Source organism: Rhinatrema bivittatum, chromosome 6 (genome assembly GCF_901001135.1).
Source record: "Rhinatrema bivittatum chromosome 6, aRhiBiv1.1, whole genome shotgun sequence".
NCBI classification, from domain to species: domain Eukaryota; kingdom Metazoa; phylum Chordata; class Amphibia; order Gymnophiona; family Rhinatrematidae; genus Rhinatrema; species Rhinatrema bivittatum.
The window spans coordinates 220,153,732-220,172,712 of record NC_042620.1 but is presented as its reverse complement, the minus strand read 5'-3'; the positions used below and the strand labels follow the sequence as shown (position 1 = coordinate 220,172,712).

At 43.7% G+C, this 18,981-nt stretch overlaps 1 protein-coding gene across 5 annotated transcripts in view; it reads right to left on the bottom strand.

Annotated features, from left to right (window-relative positions):
* Positions 1 to 18,981, bottom strand: part of APOOL (apolipoprotein O like) — a 267,269-nt gene that overhangs the window by 119,379 nt on the left and 128,909 nt on the right. Inside the window, exons 6-7 of one of the 5 annotated variants that reach the window (XM_029606574.1) lie at positions 1,625 to 1,716; positions 942 to 1,058 (exon numbers count right to left, since the gene is read on the bottom strand). The exons of the other annotated variants lie outside the window; for them this stretch is intronic. Of the exons in view, the coding sequence (XP_029462434.1) occupies positions 942 to 1,058; positions 1,625 to 1,716 (209 nt within the window). The remainder of the gene's footprint in view (positions 1 to 941; positions 1,059 to 1,624; positions 1,717 to 18,981) is intronic. 5 annotated transcript variants of the gene reach the window in all.

The following is an 18,981-nucleotide window of genomic DNA, read 5'->3' as shown; positions in this document are numbered from 1 at the left end:
CCACCTAACCTTAAAATGTCAGAAGCTGGGTTAAAAGCAACTTCTTGGGCAGACAAGAATATCTTATGTTATAAATCAAATCTACTCAAGTTTGTTCACAGATGAAGAAAACAGGGATATGCATATTACTTCTTTGCATTTAAAAAGTGCCCTCTATACTAATGTGATTCCAGTAAACTTTAAGATTACTTCAGTAATAGGCATATAGCCACTACTGGAATGGATAATCTAGTTAACTGGTTGGTGTGCTAAGTTTCTAAATGAAACAAAGTTTCACCCAGAATTAAAAGAGCCTATTTTCTGAACTGTGTGCATACATGGTCTGCAGAAATGCAAAACTCTACCCACTTCAGAGTCTTCTTGGCCCCCTTCACCCTCCCAACATGTCCTGAAAATATGATGTAGATGGGACACTAAATGCAAAGGTTATTGGAGGACATAAACACATATAGCAATCTCATATGCCTTCTTTCTCTTCAGAAAGTTGGCTAAAAAGTAAATATGTAATTAATAGTATTACTCAATTATAATGGGATAAACAGAGATTAAAATACGTTGTCAAAAGGTCCACCAGAGTCTGTGACAAAATTTAGAATGAGAGTCCCATATTCTCAACTGATAGTTGAGTGATCTAAGAACTGAACTACATTTCTATCCTCATACATTTCCATCACTGCCTCACTCTCATAGAGATTCAATCCATCTTTATGCATATGTAGACCAAATAAGTTGATATGCATCATTCAAGTCAGACCAGGAAATATAAAAAAGGATCTTCAAGGCTATCTGATTGTTAAAAGAGGTATCGGACTTCTTTCCAGTTTGAGTTGGTTATAGTACCTGATGACCCTACAACAGAAGATGCTACCAAACACAACCTTCAGTTTTAATGTAGGATATTGCATGATATACCCCTACTGATGTTAGCTGCAAAACTTTACCTTAGCATCATTTTCCTGTGCAGGTAGTAATTCATTCTTGGAAGGACTGGTAATCCAGAATGATCCAATTGTTTCATAGGTCCAATGGCCTGCAGCATATACTTTCTTCCCTGTTACCTGATGAATTTTAATGAACATTTTGACAGCTTCAATAAGTATACACTTCCTTCAGAAATTCATATTGCAATTTTCAGACAGTCAGGGGCACATAACATATTTCTAAGACAAACTTGCTTTCTTTAGGAACTGATATGTTAGGCGTAATGGAGGTTTTCCAGTTTCAGATGATTCCAGGCTTAGAAATATATTCAATGTACAAATTTCAAGACCCTCCTTTAAATAGCACCTGGTCCATTTCAGACTTTGGTGTTTTACTGTTAACAGGTGTCATTTTCTATTCACTAAAAACTGAATTTTATAGCATCTGAAATTGAAGAATTCCCTTTTCCTGTTTTTTCAATGGAAAAACTAAATAATATATTTTTTTTACCAAGCCATCACATTCACCTTTTGTAATTAACAACTAGAGATGTCATTTCCCCTATAACAACACTGTAACTGCTGCTATCAGTTGCATTTCCTTATAAGGTAGATGCAAGCCTCAAATGACAGTAAAATCTTATACAAAAATGTTAAATAAATATTTAAAATAGTGATAACTGATACTTTTAATGAGAACTTACCTTAGCAAATATTACTGTTTGAGCTGGATAGCAAAGTGATAGCCCTACGGTGGGTAAATCCCATGGATAAGCAATTTTCTTAAACTGAGACCCTACAAACAAAATAAGATAATACAGATAAAGTATTACAGCAATTACAGCAAAAGCAGTTAGGCTGACATGTGTCTGAGAATCTTTAATATCATTCCATGTGTCCTCTGCAGTTTATTGAGTACTATGAAGACAATCTTTTCAGTGACATCATCACTGCCTATAAATAATGGTGCAGACTGGGCAGCTTCCAGTATCCTTATGTCAAAGCAATGGAGTAAGAAACCCCTCTATGAAACAACTATAACTTTTCTGTGAATAACCTTGGAGAACAGAGGAGAAAAAAATTGTCAAAGATGATATAAAGAATACTCAAGTTCTTTCCAAAGAGAGAACCAGTGAATCATCCATAAAACCCAAAGGATTCTTAGCCAAGGATAATAGAATGTAGCTGCAGTCTTCCCGAGAGGGTCCTGGATTGATCTAGCTGGATTCAAGAAAAGGAAATTAACAGGTAAGATGACATTTTTCTTATTTATTTATTTAAAATCTTTTCTATACCGTCGTTTAGTAATGCACCATCACAATGGTTTACATAGAGGCACATATATTTAGTTTGGTTACAAAAGTATCTATGAAAGTGCCATTTCAGTGTCGATACATATTTAAATAATATAAGGTATAAGATAGGTGACATGGATCTAGTCCATTTATATGATTAACTAGCCGTTAAGCCCGTAACAATGGGCTCGGTCCGTTTCCTTCCCACTCCCTCCCCCTCATTCCCCTCCTCTCCCTCTCACTTCCCTCTCTCTCACCTTCCCCCCCTCTCCCCTTCCCTCCCTCCCTCTCACCCCCTCCCTCACCTTCCCTCCCTCCCTCTCACCCCCTCCCCTCACCTTCCCTCCCTCCTCCTCTCTCACACCTCCCTCCCCCTCTCTCTCACCTCCCTCTCTCTCTCACCTTCCCTCCCTCTCCTCAGTCACTCCCCCTCTCTCAATCCCCTCCCCTTTAAGATCATCCACAACCGGCAGATCTCGGGGGGGGGGGTGTCCCTCCCGCGCCGCTACTTCTCCTCCCGCCGGCAGATCTCGGGGGGCTGTCACTCCCGCGCGCGGCGCCGCTGCTTCTCCTCCCACTCCTGCTTTGCGGCGGCCGCCGCCGCTCCTGCTTTTCACCGCCGCTCCTGCGGCCCCACCGCCATTTTTTCGTCGCTGCTGCCGCCGCTACTGCTCCTCCCACTCCTGCTTCGCGACCGCCGCCGCTCCTGCGGCCCCACCGCCATTTTTTTTTTCGGGCACGCACGGCTCTGACCGACGTGCTCGCCCACAGATGCGCGGTAGAGCTGCTCTCTACGGCGCATTTGCGGGCCGTCGGTCAGAGCCCATTTATAAGGTAGATAAGATAATCATACAAGAATTGTGCTTAAACTGTAGTTCTCTAACATTATCTTTTGAGTATAAAAATAAAATAAAAGATGTGTGACCATGCATCTAGGTAACATTGTTCTGTGTTTCTTAATCTCCGTCCTCATTGTAAAATGCTTTCCTGAATAGCCATGTTTTTAAACTTTTTTTTTTAAGAGTTTTGGATCACTCTGTAATCTTGTCTCTGGTGGCAATTTGTTCCATAATGTTGGACCAGCCAAGGATAGTACTCTCTCGCTAACTTGTGTTAACTTTTCTGTCTTTACCGAGGGGATGGTTAGTAGAGCTTTATTGGCTGATCTCAGGTTTCTCTGGGGTACGTGTAAGCGTAGCGTTGTTGTTTAACCATTCAGCTTTTTCTTCATTGATTAGTTTGTGAATTATGCAAAGTGTTTTATATTGCACTCTCTGCTCTATTGGTAATCAGTGTAATTCGGCCAGTGTTTAAGTGATGTGGTCTCTTTTGCTCTTGCCAGACAGTCCAGATGCTAGGGAACTACCCAAGTCCCTTCTAATACAGATGGGAAGACAAGGCTGCCCTGAGAAAACTTGCCACAAAGGCATCATCTCCCTCGGCTTGCACATCTAACCTGTAGTAGTTTACAAATGAATGTAAGAAAGATCAAGTGGCTATCTTACAAAGGTCTTCAGGAGCAATCGCTTTATGTTCTGCCTAAGAGGAAACCTGAGCCTTCTTAGAATCAGCGTGAAGTGCTTCCAGAATCTGCACATCCTTCAGCAAATATGCTGAAGGAATTATTTCTTTCATCCACCTGGACAATGATGATTTTGAGGCTGCCTCTCCCCTTGTGAATTAATCATCTTTAAATAATTGAAGAGGATTCAATTAATATCTTAGAACCAAAATGGCCCATCCTTACCATGACATTCTCTTTTTGGGAATGCCAGAAGAAATATTTGCTGGTTTAAATTAAAAAGGTGAAATGACCTTGGGTAAGAAAGATGGGATGGATGAAAAGCAAGTGGATCTGAAAAGAAAACTAGATAGGAGGTTCTGCAAGATAAGGCCTGAAACTATGCAATATGTCTGGCTGAACTTATGGCCACTGGAAAAGCCTCCTTTAAAGAGGGATCCTTCAGGGACACATGACTAAGAGGACCGAAAAGAACTTTAAGATCCAGATTCAGGTCCCACTGAAGCACCAGGGCCCTAAAGAAAGAACAAAAATGCATAACCTCATGAAGGAAATGGCCACATCTAGGTGGGATCCCACCGAGACTCTATCAGTTTGATCTCCATAACAAATGAAAATTGCAAACTGTACAATCAGGGAATTAAGAGCTAAGCCCTTGTTCCAGACACCTTGCAATATGGTTAGAAAGATCGCAATGTCACACACTAAGACAAAACAGACAAGGCTTTATAATAAGCTTCAAAAGGATGCCAGATTAGGACATAATCCTTCAAATTGTATTTCTTAAGGGCCTTCAGCAGGGAAGAAATCACTGCAGAACAATATCCCTTTCTGAGCAAGGAACCTCTCAAGGGCCAGGCAGTAAGTGAAAAATGGAGCTGTATCTTCCAACAGAACCAGTCCTTGGCATAACAGGCCACGATTAATGGGAAGACATAGCTGAACACCAGCCTGCAGCCCCACTAGATCTATATACCATGGTTTCCTTGGCCAGTCTGGAACCATTAGGACATCTGACAACTGGTGATCTTCTGTTCTTAGTAAAATTGAGGCTAAAGACATTACTTTGGCGATTGATTGGAATAAAGTGATGCATCAGATTGCCAATGAGCTAACTCCTATACATACAATTAATATACCTAAAAGAAAAAGGACTTCATGCTAATGAATTGAAAGAGGTAAAACGTGAGTTAAGTCATATTGAACGTAAATGGAGGAAAAGGAGATTCACCTCAACCCACAAATTTTATCAAAGACAGCTAGTTGGTTATAGAAGAAAGATTTATAAAGTGAAAAATAATTATTTCTCAAAGAAAATCAGTGAAACTGGATAACACGCAAATGTGTTATTTTCAACTAAAAAAATCTAACAAAGTATCAGGGAGATAACCATCTAAATAAAATCTTATGTTTATTATCGCAGAATTGTAATCAATTCGCCCATTCTTTAGAAATAGATAACCAAGAAGAGATAACCAAGAAATTCCCATCTACCACTTATTCCATATTATCTATAATTGTCTTGATCTCACATTGGGACCAATTTGATTTGGTGTACAGTGTTGAAATATAGCAGATTTTGTCCTTTAAATTTAATTCAGGTTGAGCATTTTAAAGGCAGTTAGGGAAGAGAGATCCCCATTTGTAACTATTAAAGTGAATCTTTCACAAATCAGGGTCATTTAGCCGACTCTCTAAAAGTGGTGTCTATGCGCCCTATTCTGAAAAGTCTGCATGCATATCCCTCTGAATTATGAAATTATAGACCTTTATTGAATTTACTTTTCTTAGTTAAAGTAATTGAAAGTGTAGTCCATAAGCAATTAAATGATTATCTTGGAGAGAACAGCTTACTGAATCCAAACCAATTTGGATTCAGGAAAAATCACAGCATAGCTCCTATCCACAACAGATATACCTCATCATGGATTTGAGGCGGTCAGGTTTATGTAATGGTGTTATTAGACATTTCTGCTGCGTTCAACACAGATGACCATTCAATATTTAGATCCACATCTGTGGATCTACTCTCGAATGGCTCACTTCCTTCCTATCTTATGGCAGATAGCAGATTCAAATACAGAATGAAAGTTCAGACTGGATTCTGATCGATGCCAGAGTGCCTTAGGGTACATCACTCAGAATTTCTATTCCATCTATATATGGCCCCTCTATGCAAGCTCTGCATTTATGCGGATGATATATAATTCTTTTTACACATCTGTACCTCGATCACCACCACTTTTAAGGAGACAGGAATTCATTTGTCAGCCATTCAGAAGTGGCTTTTTTTTTTTTTTAAACAACAAACTTCCCTAATCGTATTGAAAACTGAAATTCTACATCTGTCATGTAGCCTGCAAATAGATATTCCACCTACATTAAAATTTGAAGGAACAGAGATAATGGTGTTTCAAATGCACCCATGATCTTGGTGTCTTATTAGACACTACCATGAAAGATCATATTCATAACCTATTTAAATCTGGTTGCCAACAATTGCGCATTTTAAGAAGATTTAGGCCTTTATTGAATCCTGAAGACTTCTGTACAGTTCTACAAACACTTATATTTACGGGAATTGACTTGTACTTCCATGTTAGGACTCCCATACAATACCATTAGACCATTACAGCTATTACAAAAATCTACAGCAAGAGTCTTAACAGGACAAAATTTGACCATGTAACCCCTATTCTTGCTGGGCTTCAGTGGCTACTGATTCAGTTTTAGGATTAGGGAGAAATTACTACTTACCGGATAATTTCCTTTCCTCTAGTAAGGACAGGTCAATTCACAATAGTAGGTTATGCACCTCTGCCAGCAGATGGAGACAGAGCAAAAGCTGACGTCACGGCCATATAGTCCCACCCCGACATTAACTTGCCAGAATTCCCTGGAAAAGCCAAACTGTGGAAAAACTGATTATACTTTAATATTACTATTAACAATCAACCTCTCAGGCTTCTCAACCAATAGGAACACTGAGCTCAGCCAAAAGAAGAACATATCTAGTAAACTAAGGGCTAGAGAAGCCACTTACCAGTTAACAATGAAGAGCAGGAATCATAATCTGCATAGCCCGCCCGAAAAAAGGCTAACCACAAATACATCGGCAGGTATGAGCGGGTTGGGGATTGACCTGCCCTTACTAGAGGAAAGGAAATTATCAGGTAAGAAGTAATTTCTCCTTCCTCAGCGCTCAGGCAAGTCAATCCCCACGAGTGGGATGTTCCAAAGCTAATCTCAAAAAGGGCGGGAGGCTGCCGGTGGTCCAATCAATACCGCCTGTGCAAACATGGCATCCTCCCAAGCTCTAACATCTACGAGGTAATGCTTGGAGAAGGTGTGCAAAGATGACCACATAGCCACTTTGCAAATTTCAACAAGTGACAAATGAAGTTCTGCTCACGATACAACCTGAGCCCTCATGAAAATCTAATCTGTTTCGGCAAGGCAACCTCAGCAGCCACATAGGCTGCCATAATGACCTCCTTAACCATTGGGTGTTGCTGGTGCTCCCTGTTTACCGCCACTATGGAGCACAAACAGGCAATCAGACTTCTGAACAGCTTTAGTCATCTCCAAGTACTGTAATAAATTATGCTTGACATCCAAGGAACACAAAAAGACAGTATTCAGTTTCATTTCTTTCCCTGTCCAAGGTGGGCAGGGAAATGGACTGATTCAAATGAAACTCCGAAACCACTTTTGGCAAAAAAGGAGGGCACAGTCTGAAGTTGAACCGCACCTGAAGTCATATAGAGAAAAGGCTCAAGGCAGGAAAGTGCCTGCAGCTCAGAGACCAGGGGTGCCGAACAGATTACTACCAAATAAACTGTCTTCAATGTAAGCAGCCGCAAGGAAAGAGCATGCAGCGGTCAAAAAGTCGGACCCGCCAAGAACTCATGGACAAAGTTAAGGATCAACAGAGGCACCAGAAGCTTCAACGGGGGCAAAGATGCTTAATTCCCTGCAAGAAAAGGACACATACAAATGGGAAGACAAAGGCCCTCCGTTGACTCTCCCGTATAACAAGCAGGGCTGCAACTTGAACCTTCAAGGTGTTAAGGGCCAAATTCTTAAGTAAGCCATCCTGTAAAAATACCAAAATCAAAGGAATATCCATATTGAGTGGTTGAGTACCTCGCTCAGAACACCAGGCCTCAAAGATCCTCCATACTCTAACATAAGCTAGAGAAGTAGAAAATTTCCAGGCCCGAAGTAAAGTGGAAATTACAGCAGGCAAATAGTCCCGCTTCAACAACTGAACACTTTCATTAGCCAACTCTAAGTCAGAATCAACCCAGAAACTCATGTAGAATGGGACCCTGATGTAACAGATCCGTCCGAGATGGTAGCTTGAGGGGACTGTCCACCAGAAGTCTCTGGAGATCAGCGTACCACAGCCTTTGAGCCCAATCCAGAGCCACTAAAAGGACAGTGTTGTACTGAATTCCAGTCTTCTGGACCAGCCTGCCTATCAAAGGTCAGGGCGGAAACACATATAGCAGGGCGCAGTGTGGCTACTCCTGAATGAGAGTATCTATGCCAAACGCATTTGGGTCCCGCCTGCGACTGAAGAAGCATGGACCTTTTGTTTTATTGAAGGTCACCAACAGGTCTAGATCCAGTAGGCCCAGATCTGTTAGGCCCCAGTGGTCCACCATGAGCAGAAAGGCCTCATCCGCCAGCTCCCATTTTCCTGGGTCCAAGTTTCTCCTGCTGAGGCAATTGGCTCAGATATTGTCCTTTCCAGAAATGTGAGAAGCGGATATGCTTAGGAGATACTGTTCTGCCCACACAATCTATCTCCTCCGATACCTGTTGAATTTTGGTTCCACCCTGATGATTGACGTAAGCCACTGTCATCACATTGTCTGACATTATCTGGACTGCCTGAGCCTCTAGCTGCTCTGTGAAACACAGGCACACTAATTGAACTGCATGGGCTTCCAGTCGGTTGATGTTCCACTGCCACTCTGCAGTATTCCTGTGCCCTTGAATCATCAACTCCTGACAATGAGCCCCCCACTTTGGCGGCGCATCTGTTGTGAGAAATAACCATTCAGGCATCTTCAGGGAAATTCCCTTCCTGAGATGATCTGCCTGTAACCACCAGTACAACTTAGACCTCACCTCTAACAGGAGCAGCAGCTTCACCACATAGTTCTGTGACTGAGGACACCACCGGGAAAGCAACGCACGCTAAAGAGGGCACATATGTGCCCTCACCCAGGGAACAACATCTTATGTAGCAGTCATCAACCTCAGGACCTGCAGATAAAACCACACAGTTGGGATCAAACTTGCACCATCAAAGTGTGGATCCAAGACTCCAGCAGAAGTACTCTGTTCTGCCTTGTATCGAATCGAACCCAGAGATACTCCAGGGTCTGAGACAGATACAAATTGCTCTTGGCCAGATTTACCACTCAGCTTAATTTCTGTAGCAAGGAAACAATCCTGCGAGAAGCGCAAAGACTTTCTTCCATGGTCTTGGCTTGAATCAACCAGTCATCCAGACAGGAGTGAACTACAATGCCCTCCTTGTGGAGGGCCGCCTCTACCACCACGACTTTGGAAAAGATCCTGGGCACCGTGGGTAGCCTAAAAGGCAAGGCCCGAATCTGGTAATGACGATCCGGAACAGCAAACCAGAGGAATCGCAGATGTTCCCGATGGATGAGAATATGCAGATACGTCTCCATCAGATCCAGAGATGTGAGGTACTCCCCTGTTTGTACTGCCATTATAGAAGAGCACAATGTTTCCATCCTGAAATGCGTGACTCAAATGTCGGCTGATGTCCTTGAGATCCAGTATGGGCCAAAACGACCCTTCCTTCTTAGGCATGACAAGCTAAATGAAATAACAGCCCGTATTTTGCTGTGATTCAGGAATGGGAATCACCGCTTTCAGGTTCAACAGCCTTTATAATGTTGCTTTCACTTCTACTCTCTTCTGAGGGGAGTTGTATGGAGAGAACATAAAGGCATCTGGAGCAATATGAAGAAATTCCAGAGCATACCTGTCCTGAACCACTTTGAGAACCCATTGATCTGAAGTAACCTGGACCCATCTGTAATAAAAACAGGAGAGGCAGCCACCTATCTCCTTCGCCAACAGGTGAGCTCGCAAACCTTCACTGGGAAGACCGAGGGGCTGCACCTTCAGAGCCTGCATCCTTTTGAGGCCTTCAGGGGTGAAAGAACTGAGGCCTGCGGAAGGACAGGACTCTCTGGGAAGAACTTTCTCCATAAGGCCGAAAATTCCGGTAGTCTTGAGAGTGGTCACTCGCCCGAAAAGTCCGGGCAACAGGTTTCTTGTCTTTGGCAATCAAGGGACTTGGGTCACTCCCCATTTACTTACCATCTTTTCCAATTCACTGCCAAACAAAAGCGAGCCCTTGAAAGGCAGCTTGGTAAGACTTGGATTTGAAACAGTATCCGCCAACCAGTTGTGCAGCCACAGTGCTGCCTAGCTACATTAACTGAAGTAGCATCTCTGGTGGCTGTGCGAATCAAGTCACAGTCTGCATCAGCTAAGAAGGTGGCCCTTGGTTCTACCACAAGTCCAAGATCAGACACAGCGCTACCAGATTCTTGACCAAGAAGCAGGATAGCCTGAGCTACCATGGTGGAACAAGAAGCATTTGTAAGTTCATTGTCACCGCCTCAAATGCTTGCTTTAGGATAGCCTCAATCCTTCTATCCTGAGCATCCTTTAGTGTTGCACCTCCCTCTACTGGGATGGTCATACGTTTCGTGACAGAACATACCAAGGCATCCACCTTAGAGAAAGCAACTGCTGTCTGGCCTGCAGATCTAAGGGGTATAAACCCGCCAAGACGTGTCCTCCTTTAAAAGACCTTTGGCGAACTCCATTCCAGATCAATCAACTCCTAGGATTGCATCCAGGAGGGGAAAGCAACAAGAAGCCTTGAGTAGGGTAACCAAAATGGGATGATTCTTCTGCATCCCCAAGGAGTCAGTCCCAGGAACTCTGAAGGTCTGACAGATCAATCTCAGCAACTCATCTCTATAAAAGAAATAGAGAAGCGTTCTGTATGGCTCCAAATCTGGGGGAATGTCCCCTTCCTCTCCAGGAGAGCCACCACAATCATAACCTGCATCAATTTGATCCACCTGCATTTGAGCCTAGTCAGACTGCACTACGCCACAGCGCTTGACCATGGAGATAGGCGGAGGAACATCTCGGAGAGCACGGACCTACTTTAGTAGGTACTGCCAATTCAGAAGACCGGCCCTGTAGAAATATCTGCAATTCCTGGAAGAATTCCACCCAGGATAAAGATAATGGGGCCTTTCCAGGCCCCATAGACGCGAACCTGACATCCTGAGAGCTAGTGTCTCCTGATGCCTTGGCCCATGGATCGTTAAGGAGGGGACACCCCTGTCATGTCGTCCTTGGTCCCTCTCCCCACAGGCCAAGGAGATAGACCATCACCGGCAAAATCAGGAGGAGGCAAATCTCCCTGAGCATCTAGGCAGCGCTGACACAGGCTTAAAGAAAGGTCTGGCGGAATGGCCCTGATGTGGCATGCAGCACAAATAGCTATGCAGTTATTTATTTATTTATTTATTTATTTATTTAGGGTTTTTATTACCGACATTCTCGATATAAATATCGAATCAGGTCGGTTTCCATAGAACAAAACTGTCGCTGGTAAGGTGTTACATTAAACATTAAACATTAAGTATTGAACATTAAACAAGGGTAAGGTGTTACATTAAACATTAAACAGAGTTTAGAACAAAAGAATGTATATCGGTAAATATTAAATATAAAATAGATGGCAATAGTTAGGTTTCTTTGCGCAGGTACCATGGTTGTAAGTGTGCAGACCAGTAAAGGCTTGCGCCTAGAGTACCCATGCATATAAGCTGCACCCAAAATGGCCACACAAAAAAATGCACGCGCCTAGGCAGCTCGTCCAACTAAATGCCCAAACTGGGCGCCCTATACAGACACTAAATAAAATGCCTAAGCTGGATGCATAAGATATGCGTCTTGAAGGAAGAATGCCCAAATGAAACGCACAGGCGAGAATGGACGCACAACGGACATGCAGGCATGCTCAGATGGCTCGCAGCAAAAAAACACACAAAATTACCTTGCAGTCCACCATGCTCCAAAAAGGAGAAGCCTAGGAACAGGGCCTAGCCAAACAGCTGCTCAACCCACCATGCCTGCACTATCTCCTCACCTCATAGAAATCCCCAGAGACATGAACGGGATAGCCAAATGCTGAGGAAACAGACCCTTTCTCCTGCTTTCTTTCTTCTTTCTTCTTTGCTGTTTTCTTTTTTTTTCAAAAGAAAAAACATTTACCTGAGCTCAGCCTTCCTTAGCTGAGAGCAAGAACAGGTCCCGGCTACAGAGGGGAGTGTGAAAGCTTTCACCGCCAAGCCTCTCTTGGCCTGCAACCACTAATTAAAATTTAGGTCCAAGGCACTCTACTGAGGGAGGAACCACATGGTATCACCTCAGGAGGCAAGCGGTGCTATGTAGGCATTTCGTCTTTATGATATCTCCTTTTAAACTTTCTTCTTTTTTTTCTCACAGGCAATTCCGCAAAGGGGAAATGCATGTCCACCATATGCTAGAGACGGAGAATTATTGGTGGGCTGATATCAGGCGAGACTATATGGCCGTGACGTCAGCTTTTTGCTCCCTTCAATTCTGCTGGCAGAGGTGCTTTAACCCACGCCGTGGGGACTGATCTGTCTGAATGCTGAGGAATTACAAAATTCTATCATTAATTCATACATGTCATATAAGCCTGGAATCAATGTTCACTTAATGTAGTACTACATATTTACATCCCAAAAAAGGAACCCCGAGATCAACAAATAAAGGTTTATTTGTGGTACTGTCAATATACCAGATGCATCTAGGAATGGTCAGAGACTGAGCAATATTAGCAGCCAGTCCTATTTTGTGGAATACCCGCTTAAACATATGAGAACATCAGCCAATACTAAAATATTTCAGAAATTATTAAAACCTTGGGTTGTCCTAGACCAGTGGTTCTCAAGCGGGTGTTGTCCCGCGACACACCAGTGTGTCGCCAAGAACACGCAGGTGTGTTGCCACACTTCCCGGTCCCCCGCTGACCCAGCTGCTCCCCAGTTCCTCCTTCGCCCGGGCTTAAAATGCTGTCAGCCCAGGCAGAATGCGGGCAGTAAACAGGGTGGAATCAGCGGGCACCGGCATGGTCTCTTCTTCTTCTCGTCCCCCCGCACCCCCCCCCCGCGGTCACTGAAGAGGAAGTGGTGAGCAACGGTTGCGTGCGCGGAAAGAAGGGACCATGCTAGTGTGGTCAGAGTCGGCCCGAAGAACAGAAGAGAGGCATGGCCTGAGGAATGAGCAGCGCGGCGCGCAGAAAAATGAAGAAGGAACGTCAACACCAACCCCACCCCCCGCGGCCGATGGACTCCTTGCTCACGCCAGGGCTGAAAACGAAGGAGGTTAGGGTTGGGAGGAGGCTGCTGCTGCTGCTGCTGGTTCTTGGGGAGGGAGGGAGAGAGAGCGAGGTGAATGAGCAAGCAAGCATGTGTGTTTGGGATCCTGTGTGTGTATGTGTGTGAGTGAGATAGCATGTATGTGAATGATTGAGAGCCTGTTATATGTGAAAGAGAGTATGTCTGTGAGAGAGAGAGAGAATGTAAGTTTTACGATTGGTAATCTGTATGTGTAAGTTTTGTGATTGAAAACCTGTTTGTGTGAAAGGAGTAGTGTGTGTGATTGTAGATCCTTTGTGTGTGAGAGAGATCATGTGTATGTATGATTAAGAGCCAGTGTGTATAAGTAAGAGAAAGCATGTGTGTCTGTGTCTGATTGAAAGCTGGTTTAGGTGAGGGAGCATCTGAGTATTTGATTGACAGTCTGTGTGTAAATGAGAGAAAGAGAGACCATGTGGTGTCTGTGTGTGATTGAGAGCTGGTTTATAGGTGAGGGAGCAAGTGCGTATGTGATTGAGAGCCTGTCTGTAAATGAGAGAAGAGCGAGAGCATGTTTGTAAGCATGTGAATGAGAGTCTGTGTGTGAGAGAAAAAGACAGCATGTATGTGTGTGATTGAAAGCCTGTGTAAGCTGTGAAAAGATAGACAGCATGTGTGTAAATGTGTAATTAAGAGCCTATATAAGTGAGAGAAAAAAGCATGTGTATATGTGAGTGACTGAGAGGATGTGTGTATAGCTGTGTAATTGAGAGCCAGTGTGAGAGAGAGCGCTGGTATGTGACTGAGAGAGAGGAGAAAGTTACAAGCAAACCACGCCTCCTCCTGCTAATTCAAAACAATCTCTGGAGACCTGAATATCAAACGTTCCCAGGTATGCAGAGGAAAAAAAAATTTGTATCCTTATTTTTCATTACTTGGTCTTTGTGTCATATGCCTCTGTATCGCTCCATGGTGAGACCGCACCTTGAATACTGTGTACAATTCTGGTCGCCGCATCTCAAAAAAGATATAATTGCGATGGAGAAGGTACAGAGAAGGGCTACCAAAATGATAAGGGGAATGGAACAACTCCCCTATGAGGAAAGACTAAAGAGGTTAGGGACTTTTTAGCTTGGAGAAGAGACGACTGAGGGGGGATATGATAGAGGTGTTTAAAATTATGAAAGGTCTAGAACGGGTAGAATGTGAATCGGTTATTTACTCTTTCGGATAGTAGAAAGACTAGGGGGGCACTCCAGAAGTTAGCATGGGGCACATTTAAAACTAATCGGAGAAAGTTCTTTTTTACTCAACGCACAATTAAACTCTGGAATTTGTTGCCAGAGAAATGTGGTTCGTGCAGTTAGTATAGCTTTGTTTAAAAAAGGATTGGATAAGTTCTTGGAGGAGAAGTCCATTACCTGCTATTAAGTTCACTTAGAGAATAAGCCACTGCCATTAGCAATGGTTACATGGAATAGATTTAGTTTTTGGGTACTTGCCAGGTTCTTATGGCCTGGATTGGCCACTGTTGGAAACAGGATGCTGGGCTTGATGGCCCCTTGGTCTGACCCAGTATGGCATTTTCTTATGTTCTTATGTCTGCTATTTTGAAATATTTTATTGTATCTAGAATTTTTTATATGAGTTTTTAATTATTGGATATTCCACTCATCAGCTGTTTCAAAATAATCTGTTCTTTTTGTTAGCATGGTTTTACTGCTACTGATGTTATATTTCTTGATTTGTTTTATAAGGATGGGTGATGTTTCTTTTTTTCCTTTGTTGCACTGCATACAGAGACTGGCTTGTTGCAGTTTCCAATTAAGTTTTTTCTGCATGCTTCTAGTTATGCGTTTTGGTCTCTTTATTCCTTGTTAGGTGAGGGTCAGCACATGTGACTGAGGTGAGGTATTCTGCTGGCTTGTAGTTTCTGTGTTAGGGCTCTATAGCAGCCTGACTTGGTCCGTTTTCCTATAGGAGATGTATTGGTGTCTTAAGGCCTGGTGTAATATTTTCCAGTGTTGCCTTTTCTTAGGTAAGGTGGTTACTGTTTAAGTGCTGGAAATTGGTGCTGTTTTGGGGTGGGATATTTACTATTATGCAGTTTCTGTTCAGACAGAATACGTATCTTTTCCTTGTCATTTAAACAATACAATAATTACCGGACCTTTACTTCTTATTTCCGCCATGAATTGTGTCACGCATGTGAGCGTGGCCTGTCAGGTGTGTCACAATGGGAAAAAGGTTGAGAACCACTGGTCTAGACAAGCATTTGGGGAAACCCAGTCATGAATGAGGTAATTTGCCTAGGTACCCTATGAAACCCTATAAATATTCATAGATTCAAGCTATTGTAAAGGACTTCAGATAGCTTAGGTTAAGAATTGTGCATATACCGTATTTTTCGCACTATAAGACGCACCTGACCATAAGACGCACCTAGGGTTTAGAGGAGGAAAATAAGAAAAAAATTTCTGTCCCCATGTCAGGCTCCGTATGGAGCTCCTTCTGGTAGCTGTCCGTGGGATATTTTTTCGGTTTTGTTTTTTATAGTAAGGCAGAGTACATCAACACAGGTACTCACACTCACTGGTTTTCTCTCCCTCACATACATACATAGGCTCTTTTCCCTCCCCACATAAACACACAGGCTATTTTCATACTCACTAGCTCTCTCCCCCACAGGCTCTCACACATACAAGCTCTCTCCCCCCCCCCCCCCCCCCACACACTCATTGGCTCTCCCTCACATATACACGTATCCACAGACACTCACACACTCAGACTCTCTTCCTCATACACATAGCTCTCTCACACTCACTGACTCTCTCTCCTTCACATATACATACACACAGGCTGCTCTCCCCGCACCCCACTCAATAGACTCTCTCAAACTCTAGGGCTCCTCTGCTGCAGGTGGGAAGGAAAGCAGAGGACAGAGGGAGAGACGCTACAGTTGCTCCATAAGAATGCACAGACCATTTTCCCCTCACTTTGTAGAAAAAAAAGTGCATCTTATGGAGCAAAAAATATGGTATGTTTTTTGTCATAGATGATGTTTTGAATTGTTTGATCACATGGTGATTTGATTTTATGTATGTATCTTGTCACCACATGATTTTATGAATATACATCTGTAACCTCCCTGATCTAATAGGGTGTGTAGTAAAGAAATAATTTTAAATAAATAAATAAATAATCCTGCCAACGAAAGGTTTCCACCTTAACGAAAGGTTAAGGTGGAAAAACAAAGACGCTTACTCTTCAGCAAAGGCTGAGTAGGGCACCAGTTATGCTGGAATTCCATTTTTCTGGCGGCTGAAGAATCTGCCTGCCTTGGCGTTCTTGCGAGTTGTCATTAGAACCATTTGAGGCACATCCCACTGGTACATTATCTGAAGACTTTCCAAGCTGAGCTCCCACGCCACGGTATCCAGCACATTCTGCTCAGGAAGTTGACTTGGATGTTCTCTGCTCCTGCAGTGTTAGCTGCCAAGATCTGTAATAGGTTCTGTTCTGTCCTCCGGAAACAAGGAGCATGTTTCCTGCAGCACCATCAGGCTCCAAGTACCCCCTTCTTTGTTAAGAAGTTACCGTGTGGTGTTGTCAGGAAGCACCTAAACTGATGCTCTTTTCACTAAGGGCAGGAACTGCAACACGGTCAATGTAAAAGCTCTGGTATCAACCTGTTTATGACCACAAAAACTTCTTTGGACCAGAGCCCTTGAGCTACATGGTCAAGACAGAGAACACTCCAGCCCACCAGGCTTGCATCCGACATGATAGCAATCCAATTGGGAGGATTTAGATCCATTCCCTTCAACAAATTCATGAGAATTCCTTATCAAGCAAGGGTTTTCTTTATGGGAAGCAGAAAAGGCATACCCTGCGATTGCAGGGTTCAACGGGACAACAGGGACCATCTAAAGAGGCTGCATGCAAGTCCTGGTCCAAGGAACTAGATCCAGAGTGGCCACTATGGAACCCAGGATCCTATCCGTGAGAGAAAGATTTTTACTAGAGCTACCAATTTGTTGATACTCTTAAGGCAAGACTTGAACTACCATGGTATCGGAGCAAGTCCAGATACTCCAGCGACTGGGAAGGTATTAAAATTGCTGTGTGTAATTCACCACTCAGCTCAATTTTTCAAAACCTGAAACCCCGTAGTCGAGGCTGACTGCCACATATTCAAATACAGATGAACCAGGATCCCTTCCCTGATGGCCATGCAAGATGGCCATGATCACCTTGGAAAAGGTCTTTGGCACTGTGGCAAGCCTGAAAGGAAGAGGTCTGAACTGGAAGTGCTTCCCTAGGATACGCAACAGAAGTAAACACCTGGTGATCTTCCTGAAAGGAATGTCGAAGTAGTCATTTGATAGATCCTGGGATATAAGATTCTCTACTTATGTCACCACCATGATGAAAAAGTCAACAGCTTCCAATCTAAAGTGGCATATGCAAAGACGTTGAACCTGTCCCCTCCGCTCCCACTAGATCCACAATGTTTTAGAAGGAACTCACCTCCCCCAAGCCCCAAATGGAATTGAACTACAGTTCAAAATGCTGAAGCTCTCCAGAGTAGTCTGTACCACTACCACTTTGGAGATCGACATGCAGAGACACACCATAAAGGCATGTGTGAAGGTAGCGGTGAATTCCAGGGAATACCTATTTTGCAAAATACCCAGGATCCACTGGTCTGAGGTGATGCAAATCCACTCCCAGTAAAAATGCTGGTGGTGAAAGACTACTTGTATCACTTAGAAGGGAACTTGCTGACCTTCACTGGGCTGAACGGACAGCTCCAGAAGCCCTAAAATTATGAATCCTTAAAATACTGGCTCTAGGAAAGAGCATATTACTTCCTTGATACCTGTTAGCTTCAGAAGAAAACTGCTTCCTTTATCTCCTGGCTGCCCTGAAGAGGCCATGTGTTAGGAGTTGCAGCACTCACCTCAGTCAGTTGCCGAAGCTGCCAGACCCATCTTTGTAGCAGAGTCGCTGCCACCACACTGTCCTGCCACAGTGCCTCTTATGGGATCTGTTGTGGGAATCCTGAGTACCAGTGCCTCCAGATGACATCACCGAGACACCTATTTAAGCATCCTTGCTGTGGCAGACATCAGCAGAGGGTCTTCTGCCTGCCAGCATTACGGACTCCTATTTTCAGCCTTGCCTCGCCCAACCTTGTCCTTCAGCCCAGCCTCATCCAACCTCATCTCATCCCATGTCTTTAGTGTGTCTTCGTCCCCCTTGGCTTGGCTCTCCGGACCTGACCATTCTTGCTAGCTGCCTGCTCCAACTTTGGCCCATCTCTTACTGTTATCTTACTGCCTGCCCTGTCCCTGGTGTTTCTCTGGACTCTAGTTATCACCACCGCTCTAAGGACCTGCCTAAGTCCTGCCGGCTGCCAGAACCCAAGGGCTTAACCTTCAGGTGGCTAGTAAAGGTGAAGCTCCAGACTGTCCTGCTACAGAATACATTCGCCAGCTGCCAGCAAAGGTGTCAGGGGTTCACCCTAGAGGCTGCATCAACTACAGCACAGCCCTAAGGGTTCACACAAATGTTACTTTTCACACATGATCTTTGTTAGTTCAGCAAGTCAAATGGACTCTAACCTCTGGAAGATTCTGGGGCTTGGTCTCACCATGAACTTTGACCAATTTTTTTCACAAATCCTCTCTGAATAATAACTTTTCCTTAAAAGGAAGCTTGCTGAAACAGTCTTAGATGCTGAAGCAGCTCCCCACTTAGGAAACCATAACAGT